At 34.4% G+C, this 26,435-nt stretch overlaps 1 protein-coding gene across 1 annotated transcript in view; it reads left to right on the top strand.

The window, feature by feature from the left end:
• The window catches only part of LOC130447857 (dynein axonemal heavy chain 6), a 97,610-nt gene that overhangs the window by 22,746 nt on the left and 48,429 nt on the right, over positions 1-26,435 (top strand). Inside the window, exons 14-33 of the mRNA XM_056784894.1 lie at positions 507-635; positions 699-956; positions 1,209-1,418; positions 2,180-2,392; positions 4,022-4,168; positions 4,424-4,807; positions 4,867-5,121; positions 6,469-6,605; positions 7,755-7,945; positions 8,574-8,835; positions 9,269-9,414; positions 9,569-9,840; positions 11,052-11,264; positions 12,663-12,848; positions 14,078-14,274; positions 18,876-19,062; positions 19,145-19,368; positions 22,467-22,678; positions 24,304-24,559; positions 25,523-25,715. Coding sequence (XP_056640872.1) covers positions 507-635; positions 699-956; positions 1,209-1,418; positions 2,180-2,392; positions 4,022-4,168; positions 4,424-4,807; positions 4,867-5,121; positions 6,469-6,605; positions 7,755-7,945; positions 8,574-8,835; positions 9,269-9,414; positions 9,569-9,840; positions 11,052-11,264; positions 12,663-12,848; positions 14,078-14,274; positions 18,876-19,062; positions 19,145-19,368; positions 22,467-22,678; positions 24,304-24,559; positions 25,523-25,715 — 4,272 coding nt within the window. The remainder of the gene's footprint in view (positions 1-506; positions 636-698; positions 957-1,208; positions 1,419-2,179; positions 2,393-4,021; positions 4,169-4,423; positions 4,808-4,866; positions 5,122-6,468; positions 6,606-7,754; positions 7,946-8,573; positions 8,836-9,268; positions 9,415-9,568; positions 9,841-11,051; positions 11,265-12,662; positions 12,849-14,077; positions 14,275-18,875; positions 19,063-19,144; positions 19,369-22,466; positions 22,679-24,303; positions 24,560-25,522; positions 25,716-26,435) is intronic.

Genomic DNA, 26,435 nt, shown 5'->3' with positions numbered 1-26,435 from the left:
TTTTCTATTTTAATGCATTCAGGGGTAAAAAATAAGGCAAGTTCATGCGTACTTTCCTATACCTAAACCTTACCGTTATCCAGATGTTGAATGTTTTCTATAAATTTTTAGAGATGCAGGTGTGGTCTAAATACATACTTTTTATACACACCCTGTATGAAATAAATTTTTTTTCAGCATAGATTCAAATACGTCTGACCTTGCTAAAAGCAACCGAATAGAAACTATTTTCATATCTTTAAGGGTATCCTCGTAAAAAAATAATTTATAAGGGTCAAATTTTTTACAAAAAAATTAATAACTCAAAAAGTATGCATTTTTCGAAAAAAGTTTATAGAGAAGTATGCTAAAATTTTACGTAGATTTCAAAAATGTTCTAATATACAGGGTGGTCCATTTAAGATAACCAAGTTATAGTAAAAATTAGATTTACTAGAACCAAAGTATAACAAGCCAATTTGAATCGGCGATTTCTAGTAATTATACGTGTTAATTATGATTTTTAGCAACCGTGGCTTTATGACATCAATTCAAAATTTGCAGAAGTCATGGATTTTTTGTCAGAATTATTCGACAAGTTGATTGACGCCCAAAAACGCGCCAACGAATTCAAAGAATATCAAAAACAATTTAGGGTAAGACAAATATTTATTTTTTCTTGCTCTAATCATCTTCCTCAATTATATTTTTTGTTAAAGCTGGAAGTAACAAGATTTGATATTCTCGACGAAGTGATGAACGACGTGAAACTCCGAATTCTGTTATGGGAAAGCGTGGATTCTTGGGCGAAGACCGTCGACGAATGGTACCATGCCGTTTTCGATACACTCAACGTCGATGATATGAATGCGTTCATCGCTAAAAATATGAAATATATTGCGCAGTTAGAAAAAGGATTGCCTCCTAATTTAATTGTACCTAAATTCAGGGACGAAGTCGAGCTCATGAAAGACAAGGTAAAGGCCATCCCGAAAACGCTTAAGCCACTTGAAAATTTTCCACGGCTTCACTGTTTTGTTTACCAATGAATTACAGGTTTCAGTTCCAATTTTTCCAATTTTCATTTCTTATCGCTTCATTTTTAAGTCGGTCCTTTTTATGGCAAAACAAAAAAAACGAAGGCCACGGCTACACTGTTTTGTTTACAGACAAGTGAACTAGTTAGAAGCATGTTTTTTTTTAATTTCGTGAATTTTCTATATTTCCAGCTCCCCGTAGTTTGTTATTTAAGAAATCCTGCAATGAAAAATCGACACTGGCTGAAAGTTGAAAATCAACTTAACCACAAATTTAAACCAGATGAAGTGATGACTCTAGCGCTATTAGAAAATCTGGGAGTTTTCAATTACCCAACTGAATTGATGGAAATATCAGGGCAAGCTAGCAGTGAAGCTGGATTAGAAGCTTTATTGAAGAAGGTAAATTTATTATGTAACTTCCGTACCTCATAGCGCAGTGGAGGCGCGTTCAAATGGAAAAAAATGAAACAATGACATTGCTTCTTGTTAGTTGTTAAACGATAACTAAAATTGAGGGGAAAATTCGAAATTCTGGATATTCTAAAATATCGAAATACTTCTCGAATAAAGGCATGTCTCAACGGTCAAAATCATCAATCACTTTCATTGATTCGATGAAGTTATGCATAAGTAGATGGAGCGCAATCTGTTTCAAAATAATATACTTAAATTAAAAATCTTCCTTATCTACTTAATAGTATCTTCCAGCATTTTTTTCATTATACAAAATCGTTCAAAACGTTCGAATGCACCGCTGCAGTTCAAGGATCAATAATAATGCGCGGAAAAACTTTCGAGTAGGTTTTAGAAACTAAGGTTAGTTTAAAAATGCGGCAGCTGCTAAATACTTTTATGGCTCTCTCGACCGCTCGATACGGAGGAACTTAAACGTTCCACAAGCTTAAATTTTATTGTTAATTTTCGATTAATCTCTGCGTTTTTAGACATGTGATTGTTTGGTAATTTCTAATCGATTTTTTTCGCTTAATGCATGCGAACGTTTTGAAAGACCCTGTATAACTTGATACGGTTGAATATTGAATAAAAAATTAAACAGGGAACGTCTTTTTCGTTGCTAACCCCAATTCGCTCGTAATTTTTTAAAATTATTTACTATGAAGCAGAAGAATTGAATTTTATATTTTTTTATTTGTTGTTAGGTAGAAGAAGCATGGAAAACACTCGAATTTCCGGTTATACAACACAAAGATTCCAAGGACGTTTACATATTTGGTTCTCTTGAAGAAGTTCAAGCAGCTTTAGACGAAAGTAACATCAACATGGCTACTATAGTCAGTTCCAAACATGTTGGTCCAATCAAACCGAGGGTAGATGAATGGAGCAAAAATTTAGACTTATTCTCAAGAACTCTGGTATAATTTTTGACGTCTTATCTTTAAAAAGTTGTACTTTCCAAAATCGTCACAACTTTCAGTCACACTACATTTGTGCAGAGGTAGACGAAATCCTTCATAAAGTAACAACGATAGACTGTTAGTTAAGCACTATTCCTCTCCTCTTCTGCTTTGGTACTCTCTGGGAACTACCTTACATATCATCCTGTTTATCATTTATCACTTATCACTTACAATCTCGGTTCATTACATTTTGTTTGAGAACTTGGATGATATACATCATTTGGAGCATCTCCGATCATTTCTGAAACTTCTCGTTTGAAGTGCTTCCATTTCAGTTAATGCAAACCTTTCCTATCGGTAGTAATATTGTCCTGTATTAGCTAATAGCTCATCTCTTCACTCACGTTCCCAGTCAAGGTAGTGGTTCATCTTCTTTTAGTTTTCAGATCAATTTTTTTAGCGTTTCGTAACAGTAAATCAATTGGGATGATTCAGTTTATCATGGTTTTCGCAACTCTACCAACTGCTCCAACTTTTTTGGCCAACTTACCAAAGGTGCCAATTTTTTGTCTAAGATGAGTCCTTTGTAGATTTGGTTTGGGGTCTCTTTATTCCCTTAGTGTTAGCTCGACGTAATTCATACTGAGGTTTCTAAGCATACCAAAGAATGTGAGTGTGAGTAGACTGAAAACTTTACTTGTTGTTCTTACATCACATTCTTCTACTGTGACAAATTTTCATAGTTCAAAACAATATACAGCTGATGACATATAATAAATGTGATGACTCCAAGTTAATTAAAAACTGTATTTCTTTTAATAATTCATTCTTTGTTCTATCTTTTATTTATAAAAGTATATTTGTAATTATAATTATGTTTTTAAAAATTCGCGCATTCGCATTGTCGCAGTCAGTAGGATTAGCACGGGTTTCGAAAGTGAACAGTTTCGCATTGGGTCGGATGTGAAATTCGGGACCTTGAAGTTTCTACACCTTAAGTGGGTATTACGAACTTATAAATTCTCGAACTTGTGGCAACAGGAGCAGGTAATCACGAAAAAAGGACCAGGAAAGCAGAGCGCTCGAGTTGGCGAACAATATGTAAGTGACTAGTAATATTAGTAGAGTAGGTAATCGTGCTGAGTTAACAGATTGGTCTGGATTAAAAGAAGCATCAATTAAATGTTTAGCTCATCGTAGAAATACTGAATGTTTTGTCGAAGGACTCAAGAGACCATTTAGGAATGAAGAAAAATTAGTAATAATCCTAACTAACGAGGAGAAATTGTGCCAAATAAACCATTATGATAAAACTGCACTTTTATGGCAGGTTGTGGAGGTACCTTAAGAAATAACTTGCACCTCAAAAATCAGGCATCACTAGAAGTTTCGATGGCCTATCGGAATTATTTTGAAAAATTATACGGCAATTTAAATGACAATAGCATCGCAGCGATTTCTAGAATTAATAGTAATAATCGACAATCCTACTGACTGCGCCAATGATATATTGAAACTTTGGATTTTTAAAAACAAAATTATAAGAATGAAATATTAATAGAAATATAGTTTTTAAGCAGTCATCTTACGGCAAATGTAGAAAATTCCATTTCAAAAAAAATCAAATGGCATGTTTGTTTTTAGGACGAATGGATGATGTGCCAACAAAGTTGGGTATATTTAGAAGTCATATTTTCTGCCCCAGATATTCAGAGGCAATTACCGAACGAGGCTAAGCTCTTCACAATCGTAGATAAATCTTGGAAGGAGATTATGAGGAGAACTGCGAAAGTAAGTTATAAATAAGGAAATCCAAATATTCAAATAGAAAACACAAAATATGCGCATAAATAAGCAATTCATTCAGTCAAAATATGCACAAAAACGTTAAAAATTGTTATAGATCAATTTTTTGATTCACTTTGAAATAAACAGTTTACTGTTTCCTGTTGTAAATTTTTCCCCAAATTACTAACAAACTTACCAATTTGAATACATCAGTTAAATTTCTGATAATTAATTGCTAAAATTCATTCGAATTTGTAGATGCCTTTGGCGATGGAATCGGGACTATACCCGGGTACCTTGGAGGCATTCCAACGTAATAACGCTTTGTTAGAACAAATAATGAAATGTTTGGAATCGTATTTGGAAACTAAGCGCGTAGCTTTCCCGAGGTTCTACTTTTTATCCAACGACGAGCTTTTAGATATTCTGGCACAAACGAGAAATCCTCACGCCGTACAACCGCATTTGAGAAAATGCTTCGACGCAATAGCCAAATTGGAATTCGGCGTGAAAATACCAGACGAAATCGAAGAAAATGCCGACAAGAAGAAAGATGAACCCGTAGAAGTCGTTCTGACCACCGATATTATTGCTATGATCAGTCCCGAAGGAGAAAGGGTAGTTTTAGGAAAAGGCTTGAAAGTAAATAAAAAACACTTATCTAATTTATTTGTCCAATTAAAAGGGTTAAATTTTCGTAGGCGCGTGGTAACGTAGAAGATTGGTTAGGAAAAGTTGAAGAATCTATGGTATTGTCGTTGAAGAGGTTGATGAAAGCGTCTTTGGTGCACTACCATAACCATCCTAGAACTGAATGGGTGTTAGCTCACGCTAATCAAATCATTTTGACTGTATCTCAAATCATGTGGGCTAAAGGAGTACACGATATTTTTGACGCACCCGCTTCGGTTAATAAAATTAAGAAAATGGAACAGTACGAGACCAAATGTATACACGTGAGTTTTTTAATTTTGTTAAACTTCTCTCTTAATAACTAGTCCAATATAGCCGTTTTGACTTCGTCGCTTTTGTCGTGGGACTTTTCATCGAAGTGGAAAAATTTGTCGTAGCAACTGGGCGCTAGAACTGTAGGTAAGATGATTGAGTTGATCTGAACCAAATGATCCGATCAGCTCTTGGGTTAGATTAGTATTTGGACGTCGAAAATGACACATTCTGTCAGTATGCCACGACACACACGACACACAATAAGTAGGCGAATTTATTGTGTCTTCCATGGAGCAGAAAATTCATCAGCAGCACCCCTTTCCTGTTCCAAAAAACGCGCTGAACATATTTTTGGATAGCAATATTGTTTACACTTGACTCTTCTGGGGTATTTTTTTGATTCCGGTGGCACGTACCCCATCAATGTTTAATCACCTGTCACTATCTGGCTTAAAGTTTCATCGTACCGCGAAAGCCGATTTAATACACTTCCGAAATGCTTAGTTTTGTGAAAAAATGTCAAAATTTTGGTAACGTGATCATTATTTCCATTTCCTTTGATGATCTGACGCAATTTTGTGCCAAACGCTTTGGGAAAATATATTCAGATAAAGACAAAATCGTAAAGCGTCGGTTCTCCTGGATGTTTTGCTCAATTTTTTCCAACAAATCTTCAGTTATGATCATTGAACTACAAACGGGAGGTTTCATATTGAATATTATTCTGTGAAGTAACAATCTTCAAACTTAATGAGGGCTCCCGTCATAATATAGGAACAGTAGATAGAGCTTATGCTGCCTTGCATCCGGTGCCTCATTACAACTCACACAGCACACATGAGGAGCTCAATATTTGCATCTTGGTCACTAAATTTGCATCTCAAATGCAGCAAATAAAAGAGCACGACCACGCAAAGTTTTGTTCTATTCTGGGAAACCACAATTTAGTAGGTTCGGTTTTGAATTTCTAGTCTGAGCGAGCTAATGATCAGCATTAAGCAATCATGCCACCCATCTTGCAGATAGAAGAACGAGGACTCAGGACTTTTAGCATCATTCATCTTTGAATTGGCATTCTTAAAAGCCTGCAGCTACATATAAATCTTTCCATAGGATATAGTATTATATTTTCGACACTTTCCACGGTTTATTTGATTGTTTCTGCTCCAAATAATATCTAATTAACATTCATTCATGTGTGAGAATAAGTATTATAACTAAGCTATCAATCAGATTCACGTCAAATTTTGACAGATGACAAATGACACATAACAATATGAACACCGTAACGAAAGTTGAATTATTTCGAGAAATTTCCAGTGTTGTCAAATAATTAAATTGATATTATGTTATAGGATTTGAATAATTTAGCCGTCCTAGTTAGACAGGATTTACCTTCAGTTACAAGAAAAATTCTTGTCGCATTGATCACCATTGACGTACACGCCAGGGATACCATAAGTAATATAGTATCAAGTAAAATTACTAACAGGTGAGGATACCACATTAATATCATTTATTGAAACATACATACTGTATGATAAATGCGTTTAAGACACTGAAGATAACTGCTTTATAACTTTTTACATTACATTGGTGCATGAGAGTTATCTGAAAACTTGTCGACCCGATGAAACTTTCTTTTTACTCAAATGCGGACACTTCAATCTTCGACTATTCCAAAAAACGGTCGCCATCTCTTTTCCGACCGATGAAACTATGTATGCTTTTTTTGGAATAGATTTGCCTTTCGTAATCCACTGTTTTGACTGTTTTCTTCATTTCAGGAGGGTAGCGGTGGATACGGGTTTCATCCATCATCTTCTCCCAAATAATATGCCGTTCGAAGGCTATTGATAAAACCAAAACTGAAATAAATTCCTCGATTTTGGAACAATGGAACAAGACCGTGAAACAAAGAATAAATTCATCGACCTAAGCAGGAATAACCTTACAGGGCTTACGAGGAAACACTGTCAGTTAAATGAACACCGTGCCCTGGGATTGTACACAGAGCTGTATCAAATTTGTCCAGCCTAGGTCTAACAAAAGGGAGACACAGAATATGCACAACCTCATTAGTTTGAGTCAGTCTACACATAACGAGAAAAAATGGTCAACTGATGATTTAGTGGAAAGGTACCAGTGCTCGGTACTGGACAAAGAACTGTAGGCTATTTGTCCAAAGTAGTTCTAGCAGAATGGAGACACAAACGATCATTCAGGTTGACTGGCACGTACAACCCCTTTATATCTCAGCCTAAGCCAGTCTATACATGATGAAAAAACACCAGCAACAGTAGATTTGGCTCTGGCTCTGGTACTGGACGAAGAGCTGCAGCATATTTATTCAAAGTAACTCGGATTACTACACTGGGACTTAAATAAACGGATAAAGGTCTGTCAAGTGCCCGGTCTGGGTGTTTTTCTGACATTCTATAGCGTGTCTAACGTGTTGATTTGGATAACTTCACCGATTTACTTTATTTCGGTTTTCGACAACATGTCAGCCTAATGGAAAATAATACTTTTGAACATAAAATCACGGCTCACAATTCCATAATTCCATTTACCATTTAATTCGTTCTGAACCGTTAAGTAATCCTTCTAACATTGATATTTTTTCTTCCGCTTTTTTTAGTATGAGTTTCGAATGGCTGAAAGTTTTGAGATATTATTGGGATGAAGTTATAGACGATTGCGTAGCTAGAATGTCCAGCGCCTACTACATTTACGGTTACGAATATTTAGGGGCGGCTGGTGTATTAGTTATCACACCCTTGACCGATAAATGTTATCTTTGTTTGATGGGAGCGTTGCAGCTAGATTTAGGTAAGTTGGTTCAAAAATAATCACTTTATTTTCAGAATAGGCAATCAATTTCGACACAAGAGTCACTTTCCAGAGGTTGAAAACACAAAATGTCTACTTTCAATACGACATAATCGACTGGGCTAAAGTCTGGACTTCTGCGGGGCTTTTTGATGTTGTTTCTAAGTAAAATTATCTTCTTTTTATTCACATTGAGCGCTCAGCTTCGACGATTTTAATGAAAACAAAGATTTGTTGTGTCTTCAGCCTACCTTTAGACTATGCATAGTCCAAATTCTTCATTTATTTCATCGATTGAACGGTTTTGAATGGATGCAGATGCATTTTGATAAAGTGACACTTCTTTGTTTGTTTCCTGGTCCCAAATGTTCAAAATTTTATGCAGTCTCTACTGAATCATCGTACGTTAAAAGCGAGATGCGTCTTGGAGTACTGTTCCTTTGGGCTAAGGCCATTGTTCTACCAAAACAAAGTGTTTTCTACGTTCAGTGAACAATGTCATCAAATAGAAGCTAGGATATTTTTACTCTACTAATTTTTTATAGTTCAATCGAATATTTGGTACTCTTTTTGGTCACACTGTACTTTGATATGATATGATGTAATTGAAATATATATTTGTTTTTAGGAGGGGCTCCTGCAGGTCCGGCGGGAACTGGTAAAACTGAAACAACTAAAGATTTAGCGAAAGCTCTGGCGATACAATGCGTCGTTTTTAATTGCTCGGAAGGCTTAGATTACAAAATGATGGGTAGGTTCTTTTCGGGATTGGCGCAATCGGGAGCTTGGTGTTGTTTCGACGAATTCAACAGAATCGATATAGAAGTTTTATCAGTAATAGCTCAACAATTGATAACTATAAGAAACGCTAAAGCTGCCAAAGCGCAAAGGTAAGAAATAATACGTCTTCTTCTTGTACCATAATCGGGCGTAGACGACGCCTTCCACCAGGTGGCACATCAACCTTCTTATTTTTATTCGTCGTTGTTTGTATTGGAAATTCGTTTGGTTCGGGTTTTTAGTAGTTATCGAACTCTTTAGGAAATAAGATCCAGTACGTACCTTCATCAAAATTAGCCGGCCTAAACATCTAGCAATTTCGATAATATAATCATAAACAGTACCATATGGGATGAAGATAAATTATAGGCGATAATTTTCGAAGGAATGCTAGACGCTTCGAACCCGGAACCCAGGTTTGAGCCCGAGCTGGCTTAGTTTCCACTTAGAACACCATCTCCAAGACTCCAAGATAATGCGGCTAAATAGCCAAATTTATTCAACGCATTGTTGTTATAACAAAAATCAATTAAAATGTTTTAGATTCATTTTCGAAGGAAGAGAAATTAAATTAGTACAAAAATGTGCTGCTTTTATCACTATGAATCCAGGATATGCTGGTAGAACTGAATTACCTGACAATTTGAAAGCGCTATTTAGGCCAATATCCATGATGGTACCAGATTATGGTAAGTAAACGATCAGTCATTTATTATTCTATAATCGTTGAAAGATTTTTCTTTTCCTTACTAAATTTTCACGTTAAATTTGACATTTTTCTGATCGTATAAACAGAGACGTTTCAAAAGTTTAGTTTCAATGATTGAAGCATTTTTCTTTCAGCTCTAATAGCGGAAGTCATTCTCTATTCGGAAGGTTTCGAATCTTCGAAAAATCTTTCGCAAAAAATGGTACAGATGTATAAGTTATGTAGCGAACAGCTTTCTCAACAAGATCACTACGATTTCGGTATGAGAGCCGTTAAAAGCGTTCTAGTAATGGCTGGTTCTTTAAAACGATCCGCGCCCGATAGAGAAGAAAATGTCGTTCTAATATGTGCCCTAAGAGACAGCAATTTGCCGAAATTTTTATCAGACGACGCCATTTTGTTCACTGTAAGTCTCTTATCTACGAATCGATCAATTAATGAGTCGTTTATAATCCACTGAATCCATTAATCATCGCCACTAACCTATAAATTTAGTAAGTAATTGATGGATCAATATTACAATCAATTAATTAATACTTTTTATCAGCGCATCAGCCAATTAAGTAATAATTCGATTTGATCAATAATTTTCTTGATTAAATCAATTTAATCATTGAAAGTAGTCACCTAATTAGTTGAAGCAATTAATACAATTATTAATACCATACTTCAAACGATATAACAAAAAATCAATTAATCAACTAATCAAATTAACCAACAAGTGAATCAATCGCATCAAAATAATTGATTGATCAAATTAAACAATCAATTACTTAGTATATTAGTGATTCAGTTAATTAATTATCTAATTAGTAAACCATTTAATTGACTGAATCAATTAATCAAATGTCAATGTATCAGATAGACGAAATACTATCAATCAATTGGTTAATTGAATCAATTGATTATTCATATTAATCAGTGAATCAATGGAATCAAAATAATTAGTTCCTAAACAATCAATTTATTAATATATTAGTAATTCAATCATCTGATTAATAAATCTTTAATTGACTACACAATCCAATCATCAAATCACAATTAATTAATTATCCAAATTGATCAGTGAATTGATCGAAACAAAATAATTCGTTCATCAAGCTTAACAATCAATTAATTACCAGTTAATGACTCAATAAATGAATCATTTAATTGACCGAATAAATTAATTAGAACATCAATACATCTAATCGAATGTATCAGTGAAACAATTAAGAGTTAATGATTAATCAATGAAATAATAAAGCAATTAATAAAATAACCTAATTTATTAATGATTGAATCAATTTATGAATCGATGGATTCAATTCATTAATTAATCAGTTATATCTAGCAATTGATTAATAGAGTGAAATAATTAAATGCCAATGATTAATCAATGGAATAATGAAGCAATTATTGAATCAATGATTCGATTAACGAATGAATTAATCAATACATCATAGTTTGATTCAAACAATCTATCAATAAGTCAACGAAGTATTGAATCAATTAATTATTCAATCAAACAAGGCATTAATCAGAGTATTATTTGAAGAACTAATCATTTAATAAATAAATTAAATCATCATTGAATCGAAATATTATTTGTTGGCAGAAATGATCCCATATTTTTAGGGTATATTGGGTGATCTGTTTCCTGGTGTAGATTTGCCTGTTCCGGATTATGGTGTTTTCCAAAATACCATAATAGAAGTAATGGTGGAACATAATCTTCAACCTGAACATTGTATGATACACAAAGTTATACAACTTTATGAAACGATGATCGTACGTTGGGGTGTCATGTTGGTTGGACCTACTGGTGGAGGAAAAACTGAAATTCTCAATGTAAGTACAACTGATTCCTTTTTTCTAAATTTGAAACGCTGTAATAGATCATAGTCCCGAAACATTCGTCGTACTATGTACTGAAGAGGACTCAATAATATTCGAAACGTCTATGATTACTGGTTAATTGATATAACAACAAAATTAAACTCTTAATAATGATAGAGACTGTCACAGATATTGAATGTTATTGACATTTCTGCATCTCTATTGACACGTGAATCTAAATTTTTTTCCCTGTGACAAAAAGTCTTTTGCACTGTCAAAATAATTCACATTTTTTGAAAGAATCAATTTCAACTTCCAACATAAATTCCCGAAGATGTTACTGCTGATAGAGTCGGCAGATATTTCTTGAAGAGTTGATTCCACAATTTTATCAGATATTTTAATTCGTTTGGAAGATTGACAGATGAATATTTTGGCGTCGGAACCGACCGGATTATGAAAATCAATGGACAAAAAGGGCTAAATGCCTATAAGTCCAATAAAACATAACGTTGGGACAAGCATTGAATGTTGTCCACTGGACAACAAGAATCTAGTAATTATATGGAGAAATGGGATCGCAAAAAGTATTGGACATTATGGACGACAGGGCAGAAAATGTATTCGAGGAGCTGGCAACGCATCCTAAATATAAATTGAAGGAATTCAGGTACACCAGAGAGGATTAGAGAAAACACAGAGGGCCGAGAAGTCAACTGGATCGATAGGTTAGCACAAAACCAGACACCAAAAAGAAGATTAATGTTTAGATTAATGAGGTGCAGGGGGGGGGGAACCTTCAAAAGGTACTCGCCTGGATGAACCTTCTACCTGCCAGACGAGTTATGTGGGATTCTTACCGCACTAAACCTTCCCTAACACCTCTAACCCTGCTCCTGGAACGGTGGTTCCCCGGCGGCACTCTTTGTAAATACTACTTCGCCGGGGCGTTCTTATATGATGTTACTGCTACTCTTCGTACGTGGTGCGGAGGTCCTTGATGATGGTCTCCGCGTACTCCGCTACCTTGTTCCATGCTGCTTGGCTCATCAGCATGAGCACCACTATATTTTCTGGACTGATGGTGTGGTCCAGGTTCCTCTCTAGTTCCTCCCGTGTCTCTTAATAAGAGGGGCACTGGAAGAACACGTGCTCCGCATCCTCGGTCGCATCGACGCAATGATGACAGTTTGGGGAGTCACTTCTCTTGAATCTGTGCAGGTGTGCCCGGAAACACCCATGTCCAGTCAAGAGCTGGGTGATGTAGTACCCCGTACTGGCGATTGACCCATTTGATGATATCTGGAAGTATTGAATAACTCCAAAACAAACCATTTCGTGCAATATCATTTTTCCCGTATATTTTTAAAATTGGTTACAAAAAAATACAAACGAATTTCATGTTTCAAGACTCTAAATAGGACTTTGACAAAGATGCACGAATACGGCATACCAGGACAACAGTTTCGTCCTGTGCGAACCTACAAAATGAATCCAAAAGCTGTGACTGCTGGTGAACTCTACGGCGAAGTGAATCAATTTACTTTGGAATGGAAAGACGGTTTGATGGGTATTATGATGAGAACAGCAGTCGGCGTAAGTACATTTTATATCAATTATATGAAAATTTGATTATTTTCGAACCCCTTAAATGACATTTTTAAGTATAAATTCTTCAAATATATGCAAATCAAAGTTTATTCAAAAACCAAATCAGAAGCTGTTCTAATGAAATATATGAAGTAGTTTTAGAAAGAGGTTACGCTTGTGGAATTTGGGATTTGACAATAATAATAATCCTCACAGTAATAAGCTAATCGAAACTATCTTCTAATACGCTACATCTCTCTTCGCTCGTTTCTTCGGCCATGAGAGTTGTGACTCAGTGGTCTGTATTTCCTTTTTTTAATATCTCCTCCCATATTTCTCGATCTTCTTTATTTTCAGTAAAGGCCATCAGTTTCGACAGAGAGTGACTTTCCAGAGGTTGACAACACAAAATGTCTACTTTCAATACGAAATAATCGAGTGAGTGAAGGTCTGGACTTCTTGGAGGCTTGTTGAGGTTCTTTCTAAGTAAAATTACCTCTTCGTCCACATTGAGCGCTCGACATCGTCGATTTTCATGAAAGCAAAGATTAATTATGCCTTTCTAAGTAAAATCTTCTCCATTTTCAGTATAGGCACTCAATTTCGACAGAAGAGTAACTTCCCAGAGGTAGACAACACATGGATAATCTTCGATTGTCAGTTCTAACCAGATGCTTTGTTCAATTTAAATCAAATAAGTAAAAACCCTACTTTCAATACGAAATAATCGAGTGAGTGAAGGTCTGGACTTGTTGGAGGCTTGTTGATGTTCTTTCTAAGTAAAATTATCTATTTATTCACATTGAGCGCTCGACCTCGTCGATCTTCATGAAAGCAAAGATTGATTATGCCTTTAGCGGACGTAGCGACTCACACAACGACCTTTGGACTATGCGGAGGTCATCTCTTTCCATATTTCTCGATTTCCAGCTCAATTAAACGATACGTGAAGTTATTCCTCTGTAACTTGTTTGATTTGATCATATGATCTCATAGGCGATCGTCCTCTACTGTGTATATTGTCATCTTGACTTTGATCCACGTATCCAAAATATTTCTTCATGCATAATGATGATAGTCTCTTGGTTACATTCAACTCGTCCACTAACGACTGATCAGCTCTGTTAGCAGTCCAGGGAATTTTAAACTATCTCATGTAGCTTTTCCATATTAGTACATAAGTTTCAGCATCGCACTTCCTAATGTACACTGGAGTTGAAATTTTATGTTTTCAGTTTACAACCGAAGAACATCAATGGATTATCTGTGACGGACCTGTAGATGCTGTGTGGATAGAAAATTTGAATACCGTGTTGGACGACAACAAGATGTTGTGCCTCGCTAATTCTGAAAGGATCAAATTAACACAGTGGGTTCATATGGTTTTTGAAGTACAAGATCTAGCGCAGGCGTCTCCGGCTACAGTCAGCAGGTAAATAAATTCCATCAAATCGATTTTTACTATGACATCATAACCAAACAAATACGAATTTAATTAAAACATTAAGATGTTGTTAGAGACAATTGTTACCATTTTTTTTCCGGTGTAATTCGTTCATTAAATTATTTTCAGTTGGCAATAACGGAAATGGTTTCAATTTTCGCAAGGTTTATACCAAAATTCGACTTATTAGCCGTTTCTTTACAAGTTTATTTATAGTAGACTTTGTATAGCTATTTTGTGGAAACAAGACTTCAAAAAAGCAATTTGTGGACAAAATTATAGTCGGGAAAATCTTTCTTTTACAATATTATACTTTGAAAATTCTTTCTGGCATCACGAGAATGACTTTGTTTAAAATTGGGACTTGGGAAAGCAATTTTTTGACGAATTGCCCCGTTTGTTATATCAATAACAATTAATTTTAATACAATTCCACTTAACGTCATGAGCTCTTAAAATTTATTTCGGTATATCAGAAAAATTTGAGTAATAAAATAAAATTTAAAAAGAATGCACGTAGCATTAATCAACTTGTTTGTTGATACGTACATATCTAATGGCTGTTAATGCCAAGGATAGAAGTATAATCCGTTGACCGATTTCCATGTTTTGGCTATCATCAGAACAAAGTAATATCTTGTCGTTCGATAAAAAGTGAGACATTATTAATTATTAATATCTTAATTAATACTAGGGTGACGCTATGTACTTTGAGGTAAAAAAAATAATTTTTGGGGAATTTTTTTTGTGTGCATCCTGCAGACGGATATTCTCCTCAGTAAGTGGTATTCTGCCTCAGTTAAAGTATATAAATAACTGGTACTCAATGAGGTGAAGAATTAATATTAAATTGGACGCCATCAGCTTTGTAAGAAACGATTTAATAATTAAAATAAAAAGGTGGAAACACCTTATGAATTGAATTAATAATAAAAATTTAACAATCTAAAACTATCTCTGGACACGATTATCTGAATTAATATTTATTGTTAAGAAAAATAAAAAAAGTCTAAGCAACAAATAAATTTTTTGAAAAAAAAATAAATTCGCATCAACTGCGTGTCCAAAAGAGCACATCAAACAAAAACAATTATAAATTAAAAACAACTCAGATTTATTATGCATATTAAACATCATTTATCTATGGAAATCCGGGATGGTTGCACCCTTCATCTAGATTCCCAGATCTTGGAGTCAGTTGGATCCTTTGTTGATGAAACTCCCAAACTGGCAACTGTAGAACTGAGGGAAAAAAATGAAGATATAAAAAACTGAATTTATATTTTTTAAAATATTGTTCTGTTCCCCAAATTAATAAAAAATACGAATTTATATGACCACAGGTGGAAATTACGAAAGAAAGAACGAGTAGGTAGAACAAATTTGAATAAAAAGGAGCTTATGTTCTAAGATCTAAAAAACTCAATTCATATTTCTTAAAATATTGTTCTGTTCCCCAAATTAATAAAAAATACGAATTTATATGACCACAGGTGGAAATTACGAAAGAAAGAACGAGTAGGTAGAACAAATTTGAATAAAAAGGAGCTTATGTTCTAAGATCTAAAAAACTCAATTCATATTTCTTAAAATATTGTTCTGTTCCCCAAATTAATAAAAAATACGAATTTATATGACCACAGGTGGAAATTACGAAAGAAAGAACGAGTAGGTAGAACAAATTTGAATAAAAAGGAGCTTATGTTCTAAGATCTAAAAAACTCAATTCATATTTCTTAAAATATTGTTCTGTTCCCCAAATTAATAAAAAATACGAATTTATATGACCACATGTGGAAATTACGAAAGAAAGAACGAGTAGGTAGAACAAATTTGAATAAAAAGGAGCTTATGTTCTAAGATCTAAAAAACTCAATTCATATTTCTTAAAATATTGTTCTGTTCCCCAAATTAATAAAAAATACGAATTTATATGACCACATGTGGAAATTACGAAAGAAAGAACGAGTAGGTAGAACAAATTTGAATAAAAAGGAGCTTATGTTCTAAGATCTAAAAAACTCAATTCATATTTCTTAAAATATTGTTCTGTTCCCCAAATTAATAAAAAATACGAATTTATATGACCACAGGTGGAAATTACGAAAGAAAGAACGAGTAGGTAGAACAAATTTGAATAAAAAGGAGCTTATGTTCTAAGATCTAAAAAACTCAATTCATATTTCTTAAAATATTGTTCTGTTCCCCAAATTAATAAAAAATACGAATTTATATGACCACAGGTGGAAATTACGAAAGAAAGAACGAGTAGGTAGAACAAATTTGAATAAAAAGGAGCTTATGTTCTAAGATCTAAAAAACTCAATTCATATTTCTTAAAATATTGTTCTGTTCCCCAAATTAATAAAAAATACGAATTTATATGACCACAGGTGGAAATTACGAAAGAAAGAACGAGTAGGTAGAACAAATTTGAATAAAAAGGAGCTTATGTTCTAAGATCTAAAAAACTCAATTCATATTTCTTAAAATATTGTTCTGTTCCCCAAATTAATAAAAAATACGAATTTATATGACCACATGTGGAAATTACGAAAGAAAGAACGAGTAGGTAGAACAAATTTGAATAAAAAGGAGCTTATGTTCTAAGATCTAAAAAACTCAATTCATATTTCTTAAAATATTGTTCTGTTCCCCAAATTAATAAAAAATACGAATTTATATGACCACAGGTGGAAATTACGAAAGAAAGAACGAGTAGGTAGAACAAATTTGAATAAAAAGGAGCTTATGTTCTAAGATCTAAAAAACTCAATTCATATTTCTTAAAATATTGTTCTGTTCCCCAAATTAATAAAAAATACGAATTTATATGACCACAGGTGGAAATTACGAAAGAAAGAACGAGTAGGTAGAACAAATTTGAATAAAAAGGAGCTTATGTTCTAAGATCTAAAAAACTCAATTCATATTTCTTAAAATATTGTTCTGTTCCCCAAATTAATAAAAAATACGAATTTATATGACCACAGGTGGAAATTACGAAAGAAAGAACGAGTAGGTAGAACAAATTTGAATAAAAAGGAGCTTATGTTCTAAGATCTAAAAAACTCAATTCATATTTCTTAAAATATTGTTCTGTTCCCCAAATTAATAAAAAATACGAATTTATATGACCACATGTGGAAATTACGAAAGAAAGAACGAGTAGGTAGAACAAATTTGAATAAAAAGGAGCTTATGTTCTAAGATCTAAAAAACTCAATTCATATTTCTTAAAATATTGTTCTGTTCCCCAAATTAATAAAAAATACGAATTTATATGACCACATGTGGAAATTACGAAAGAAAGAACGAGTAGGTAGAACAAATTTGAATAAAAAGGAGCTTATGTTCTAAGATCTAAAAAACTCAATTCATATTTCTTAAAATATTGTTCTGTTCCCCAAATTAATAAAAAATACGAATTTATATGACCACAGGTGGAAATTACGAAAGAAAGAACGAGTAGGTAGAACAAATTTGAATAAAAAGGAGCTTATGTTCTAAGATCTAAAAAACTCAATTCATATTTCTTAAAATATTGTTCTGTTCCCCAAATTAATAAAAAATACGAATTTATATGACCACAGGTGGAAATTAAGAAAGAAAGAACGAATAGGTAGAACGAATTTGAATAAAAAGGAGCTTATGTTCTAAGATCTAAAAAACTCAATTCATATTTCTTAAAATATTGTTCTGTTCCCCAAATTAATAAAAAATACGAATTTATATGACCACAGGTGGAAATTACGAAAGAAAGAACGAGTAGGTAGAACAAATTTGAATAAAAAGGAGCTTATGTTCTAAGATATGAAAAACTGAATTAATATTTTTCAAAATATTGTTGTGTTCCCCAAATAAATAGAAAATACGAATTCATATGAACTGTCATACAAAATTTGCTTAAAACAAAAGGAAATCCATAAAGATGGAACTGGAAATGGAATTTTTGTGAGCAAAATGATAAAAAAAACAAGAACATATAAAGAATAAAATCACCACAAATTTACGAAATTTACTTTGATTTAAACTGGAGTGTAGATATGTAGAGGACGATTTCGAATACATTCCGAGGTTTTATTGAATTTCTCGAACGGAGTGGGAGGTCGATGTTAGAAAAAATAAATCAGGAGTGACTACTGTGCCACAATACGTGAACAAAGGAATATTCAAAATGTTTCAAACAACGTATCAAGCCGATTGGCATGTTACACTTTTAGAGTCATTAAACGCAGCCTGGAGAATGTACAGGGTCTTTCTAAAAAAGAGATTCTAGGATAGGTGGAAAACTGAAAAGAAATTGGTTTGCTTGGTAATTTTTTTTTTTTCGTAGCACCTAATTGGTTTGACCTTAGTCCTTTTAGATGTTTTACGACTACAAAGTAACTATAAGGTTTGAACAATAAACCCAAATAATGTTGTTTGATGCTTTTTTCTTTCAAACTTGTGACATAAAACATCTAAAAGAATGTTGAAGGTCAAGTCAAGAAAAGATATTAATTTGATCAATTGTGCAAAGAACAAAATTTCTTAAGATTCTTGCCTCTCATATATATGTTAATTGATCTACACTGGAATTATCGTAGGTGTGGTATGGTGTACGTGGATTCCGAAGAAATAAAATGGTTCCCTTACGTTAAATCTTGGATAAATAGGATCAGCGAAAACCTACTAACGCAAGAAATGAAAGAATATATTCTACAATTGTTTGATTACGCCGTGGAAAAAGGTTTCCGGTTCGTAAAAAAACATTGCCATTACTCCATACATCAGGTACGTGGAAAATAACCTCAATCTTTCACCACAATACGTCAGTTGAATAAATGAAGAGTGTAAAATGAAAATAATATTTTAGGTCGACGTCAGCAAAGCGAAAATGATTTGTTCTCTTATTGAAAGTTGTATAAAAATGCCTGGGGCGATGGATAAAATCGGCGAAAAAAGTAAAGTTCGATGTTTCTTGTGTCAAACTTTCATATTCGCGTACCTTTGGGGCATCGGCGGCAATTTGATGGACGAAAGTCGTGAAAAATTCGAAATTAGAATTAGAGAACAATTTGATGAGCACCCCGACTCCAAGTAAGTTCATTTTTAGAGTAGGATCATTAACATATCTGTTATAATTACGTAAAAAATGTTGGGTAAACGATTTTTTTAAAAATTTGGTCCACCTGCTTGAGGAGATACATAGTTTATCAAAGGAGAAAACAACAACTGGCTAATGCATCGACGAATATTGAATTACAACTCATATAAAGAGCGTGATGTCAATCGACCTTTTTCAAAAACTGACTAGTTTCGACGTTATCACGTCTCATCAGAGTGGTTTAACAACTTTCGTTCGGGCATAACGTCAAAGGCATCGTTATTTGGTTCATGTAGCGAACGCTAACTGGCGCCATCCTTAGTTCGAACTGCGAACTACTGGTCAGGTAGAATTTCGATTTTAAAGGGGTAAAACGGGGTATGTATGCAAATTCGATTTTTTCGTTTTTCTCGGCCGCTAATTGAGATATCGACTTCGTTTTTACACTAAAACATTCTACGTCCAAATACCTATAAACAAATTTTTGTGATTTTCAAAATTCAACTTGGAAAGCGTTCAAAGAGTTGAACAAAATTTTTTTTTACGGAACCATATATTTAGCAATTCTTCATGACGAAATGAGATATCAAAGCGATTCTTTTTTAGAATTTTGTCCCGTGTGAATGTATAAAAACTAATTTCTCCGTTTTTTGGAATTTCTCTTTGATTTCTTTAAAAAGGGTTAACTATGAAATTGGATTTCTAGCGTTTCACGCAGCCAATTCTGCATAGATATATGATATAATATAAATAATAAATGTGTGCAATTTTCAAATGATAATATGTATTTTCTTTATAACATTTCCAAATTGAATTAATGCATAGAATACATAAGTCATTTCTTATTGAATTATCCCTATATTACGCGAAGCTGCTAGTCTGATATACTTTAACTTCTTGATGAACCATTATTTTCCATAACAATTTCTTGTCAATGTAAATGCGTTGTATCTGGTTTATGAAATAAAAAAATACTTGTTTTACCTTCAAATATTAAATTGAGGTTGATGAAGAGTTTTCTAAAGACATTGAAACAGAATGAAAGATAGTTTCTGTTTCTTTAAACTCTTCAAACAATAAAACTCGTCGAAGCCAAAATTTGGGAAGGCATATTTCTTCTTGTTTCGCGTGCCGATCTTCTTGATGTCGGCTATCACCATTTCAAAAGCTTTACGCTCCTCTGTAAAGCGAATAAACTCAACAATTCTTCTTATACCGGTCCAGTTTTGTATATTTCAAAGCCACGACTTGTTGCTTTCTTCCAATTCCACGTCGTCTTTAGATTTTGCTCTTTGATAAGAGCTGTAAATATGGCCAAAATATGCCTTTCGATATTTCACGCTCGCCAAGAATTGCCCTTCGATGTTTGCTCTTCGTAGTACAATCTCGTTTGTAACATATTGTGTACAAGAAATGCGAAATATTCTTCCGTCACGCCACATTTTAAATACCTCTAGTTAGTCCTTTAAAGACCTTCAAAGTCCACATACAAAGCCTTCAACCATGCGTTTTAATTTCAAGGTCAGGTTATCGTTGCAAAAACATATTATTCAAAGTTGCCTAGGCAATCTCTATTTGGTAATTCTCGCATACTCCCAAGGTATTTGAGGTTGAAGACTTGTTCAATTTGACGTCCATCAAAGGGTGGTGCCATTGTAGGGCTGCATGTTGAATATCAAATATTTTGGTCTTCGCTGTATTGATTTTTAGTTCTTGTGTCTGTCACTTGTATTATTAGCATTATTGTCGGTGCCCAAATAAAAGAGCCTACGTAAGATTAAATGTTTGATGAACTGGATTACAAGTTTGACTGTCTTCAAAAGAGTATCTCAAATTTCTTTGAAAATGTGACTGCTGACAGTTACAAAAATCTCTTGAGTGAACTACAAAATTTTTAAAAAGAAATGGGTTGTAACATGTCCCACAAAGTCCAATTTTTATTTTCGAAAATTTAGAAGCAGTAAGCGACGAGCATGGAGAGCGTTTCTATCAAACATATCAAGGCAAATGGAAAGGCAATATGTTTGTTGACATCGACAGTAATATTTTGAGACAGTTTCCGACCAGCAATGCCTTAACCTTTTCAACCCTTACAATTAATAGTGTCAGGCGTATGCGACAATGTCCTAGTTTGATGAAACTTCATGATTAGGACTCAGGAAAGAGTCGCTGGGTGCCATAGTGTTAGCCATAGAGATCACCGATGTATGTGAAGGTGCGATGTCCTGATCAAGAATCATTTCCTTTTTCTTTAAATATGGTGGCTTTTTTGCAATTTCTTTCTTTACTTTATCATTTTTTTATCCTCCCATTATTATTTCACCTTGTTGAAGATGGTCCATGAACACGATCCCATGACTATCCTAAAAACCGTCTTTGCCTTTTTGGGACCAAGTTCGCCCTTTACAATCAACAGTCTTGACTGTTTATCTGTTCCAAGAATGTAGCGGTGGATCCAGTCATGAATCGTCGCAAAATATGTCTCCTATCACCAACTTTAGAGTAAAGTTTGTAAAGCTTCAATCACAACAGGAATGAAAAATAATCTACTAGCGATATCATCAGAAAAATTCACCAAATTGTTCTGAACTATAATGGCATTAGATTAGAGAGACATTAAAAGCTATTGGTATTTCAAAAGAAAGCTTTTGCCGTGCACTGACTGAAGAATTATGCATATGTAAGGTTTCCTCGCTTTGGGTGTCTTTCTTGATGCAATTTAAACAGAATATATCGACATTTCTGCATCACTTCTTAACCGATGATACCTTGATACATTTCTATATTCCTGAAACGACAGTCAAGATTGCAAAGGGTGAATCTACTTCGAAAAGGGACAGTCGGACTCCTAAGCCGTTAAAATTGATGGTGATCATTTTCTGGTTCTTGTTTCAACGACTATTTTGTGGAGAAAGACGGCGACTGTTATTTGAAAGTAGGCTATGTTGAAATATAAAAATTATTATGGTACAAACTTCCCAGACAACCCTCGTAGTCCGACAGGTAGATAGATACAAGTCGAACGAACGCTTCTTCGTAAAGATTTCAAAATGACGCATATTTTTTATAAAATAATGTCCTTTCGTTCTAGATTACAAGCGGGACATGACCTCTGGGATGTATATATGGATGTAGTTGCCCACAAACTTGAATTGTGGTCTAGAATAATACCATCTTTCCAATACAATCCAGAAATATCGTATTTCGAGACGTTGGTACCAACTATGGACACCGTTAGATTCGGATATATAATGGAAAGATTAATAAATGTGGATAATCCCGTATTTATAACGGGAGACACAGGTAAATAATAATAGTTAATTTTTTCACTTATTCACATTCAAATTTAGTTTCAATACTTGTGAAATTGCCACGAAAAAAATAAAATACATTATATAGAAACAAATTTCCATTCAAAAATAAGAATATAAAATAAAAAATAATATTGTCCAAGTAGCTGTCATCTCGCCGAAAATTCTTCGATATGTAACGAATGATTTTTTTGCTGGTATGTTTTTGGCAACACTGGTTTTGACAGATCACGCGTGGAGCGTGTCATGTGTCATTGTCAAACTTGTTCAGTTGCAAATAATTGAATTTCACTATAAAAATTCATGCTCGGTGCATCGCGCACATCTTCCAATTTACGGGCAGGTTGGTCGGTCTACTGAGAGAACTATTCGAAAGCTTGTGAGTAAATTTCGAACCCAGTTTACACTATTGGACATTAAACTACCAACACGCAAACGTGCAGTGAGGAATGAAGAAAATATTGCGGCTGTATCCGCCATTGTTAATGATGACCGTGAAACGTCGATTCGCCGCCGTTCGTAGCCTCTGTTACTCCGCTACGTGGAAAATTTTGCGAAAGGATTTGGGTGTAAAACCTTTTAAGATACTCTGGTGCAAGAATTGAAGCCACACAATCTCCCACAACGTCTAACATTTGATGAATGGGCACTGACATAGTTGGAGGGAGATCCAGTTTTTTATTGAAATATTGTGTTCAACGCGGAAGCTAATTTCTGGTTAAATGGATACGTCAACAAGCAAAATTACCGCATCTGGAGTGAGGTCCAGTCAGAAGTATTGCAAGAGATACCTATGCGTCCCGAAAAAGTCAGTGTTTGGTGTGGACACGCGAAATAATGGGCAAATTGAGAACCGTCATGTTTGGGGGCCGTCAATTGGCCGCCTGATTTAACGCCTTTGGACTATTTCTTGTAGGGCCATGTTGAGACTAATGTCTACACAAACCAGCAAAGATTGATGCACTCAATACTGAAGAATTTATTCGTGAAATACCGGTCGATATGTTGGAGAGAGTGTGCCAAAATTGGACTATCTAAAGCGGAGCCGATGCCAACATTTGCATGAAATCATTTTCAAAAATTAAATTATACTGATCGTTCTATCGATTCCAGTAAAGATTCCATCATTTTTTTTCAAAATCAAATCCTATACCTCTCAAAAAGTCTCTGATTAACTTCGGTTTTATTATCCATTTTTTGACAACTGTTCTCTTCTAATTGAAGCATTGTTCCTGGTTTGTTCGCCATCAACAGAAATAAGCTGAAGATAGATCTGGGCTACGAGGAGGTCATTGAATATGAATTCGTTTGACAACATTTCTTCAACCACGACGATATCACAGTTAGCGCGTCACCTTGCTGCATCCATCTCAAAATGATCTAGTTTAAAAAATCTTGTAGCATTTTCCCATATTCCCCATAACAAGCACCTAATGTGTGTCACCATATCACTCTAGAAAGTGAGGTTACGGGATCCCTGCTGTCACTGACCAATCTAACATCCAGTGCAGCCACTTCTACAGTACTAAATTTTTCGCGCGTTTATTCAAAATTCCGGCTTATATCTAAAACACCCTCGAAGTATTTACGGTAGGTTTATTTCTATGGATATTGTAGGAGTTGGAAAATCCGTTGTGGCAAAGGATTGCTTGCAAAGATTATTTTTAACAAAAAAATTCGTACCGGCGACTATGAATTTTTCTGCGCAGACGAGTAGCTTCAGAACACAAGAAATAATCGAATTGAAATTGGAAAAGAAGAAGAAAACGTTACTCGGAGCACCCGTAGGCAAAAAAGTTGTCATTTTCGTCGATGATGTTAATATGCCGAAGCTCGAAACGTACGGCGCGCAACCGCCTGTGGAATTATTAAGGTAAACTAACAAACTACAATTGTAATTAGTCAGGTAATTTTTATTCGCATAAAAACTTATTTTGGATTTAAAGCGATCTAAAATAAAGTCATCTGAATAAATTAATATTGAGTTAATTTAATAATTAAAATTTCGATGATAGACGTGACAGTTTGGCCAAATTTTTACATCACACTATTAGTGGATGATGATGTTTATTGCATTTCTAGTTTGGATGTACTCAGTGGTATTTAAAATTTGATTGGCTACGTTGATTTTATTTATATTCTATAGTTTATCTATGGCTCCTACGAAAAATATTCTTGGAATAACTGCGCAGATTTTAAAAGGTCGGTTCTAACTTCAAGTTGATTTATATCGATTGAATTCATTTTTTTTTTGGTCAATTGGCGTCTACTTTTGTCAGATCTTGTCGATTAGCAGTCCATTGAATCCGATTGAGGTCGATTGTCACTTCATGTTCATTGATGTCTTCTGATGTCTATTTCATGTGTTTTCAAATAAATTCACGTCAATTCATGTATTTCCAGGTCAATTGGCGTCTACATTTGTCGAATCTTGTCAATTAACAGTCCAATGAATCGGAATGGTATCGTTTGTCACTTCAAGTTGATTCATGTTTTTTTATGTCTATTGATGTCGATTCAATTCATGTGATTTTAGGTCAATTGGCGTCTACTTTTGTCAGATCTTGTCGATTAACAGTCCAATGAATCCTAATGAGGTCGGTTGTCACTTCAAGTTGATTGATGTCTTCTGATGTCTATTGACGTCGAATCACGTCAACTCATGCTTTTTCAAGTAAATTCACATCCCGATTCAAGTATTTCCAGGTCAATTGGACCTGAATTAACAGTCCATTGGGATTTATTATCACTTCACGTTGGTGGAGGTCTATTGATGTCGCTTGATTCGATTACTTTTATATAAAAAATACTAATATATTAATATGAATAATTTTAGGCAATTTTTGGACTTTGGAGGACTATACGACAGAGAAAAGCTATTCTGGAAAGAAATTAGAGACGTTATCATAACAGTAGCTTGCGCCCCACCAGGAGGCGGTAGAAATCCGTTAACTCCCCGTTTCGTTAGACATTTTGGTATGCTATTGATACCACCTCCTAGTGAAGGTGCTTTGAAACTTATTTTCAAGGTATGGCACGTTAATATTTTATTAATGAGAAAATTAACCGTCCAATCAAACGTCTGACATTTTTTTTGTATTACCGACAATCTAGATTCGTGTCAGAAGAATACGTTAGTTAATCGTTACGATTTTCAAAGTTTTTTGTCAGAAAATTTTCATGATTATAGTTTTACCAAACTGCATGACTTGATTCAAGAAAACTTCGAGTGTAATCATCAATAAAAAAAACCGTGTAATGTTTGACCACTTTTTCTTTATATCCACCCCGAATTGTTCCAATAATTCGGCAAAGTACAGATCTGTAACCTCCTTCCAGGTAGCCAGTGTAAATTACACCTTGGGAATCCCAGAAATCGGTGGCCATTATCTTTACGGTGGATAAGATAGTCTTAGCCTTCTCTGAAGCACGTTGGTCAAGTTAGTTCCTCTATTTCGACTGTTATTCGGTGTCTGTTTTGTACCAGTGGATCCACGTTTCGTCTACTATCACAAATCTATACAGAAACTCCTTCAGATTACGCTTAATCGGCGTAAAACATTGCTCTGATATGGTTTCACGCCTTCAGTTGTCCGCAGTAAGCAAACGCGGCTCCCATTTCGCCGCACGCGATCTTTTGAAATACCTCAGTTGTCGCAGCTAACTCGCGCACCTTCAATCAACGGTATACCAATAGGAGATCGCGAATTTTTGTCACGTTTGTCCTCTTTAGTAGTGATTTGCGGTAA

Source organism: Diorhabda sublineata, chromosome 8 (genome assembly GCF_026230105.1).
Source record: "Diorhabda sublineata isolate icDioSubl1.1 chromosome 8, icDioSubl1.1, whole genome shotgun sequence".
NCBI lineage: Eukaryota > Metazoa > Arthropoda > Insecta > Coleoptera > Chrysomelidae > Diorhabda > Diorhabda sublineata.
Note: the sequence above shows the minus strand (reverse complement) of the source record. Positions and strands in the feature narration are given on the sequence as shown.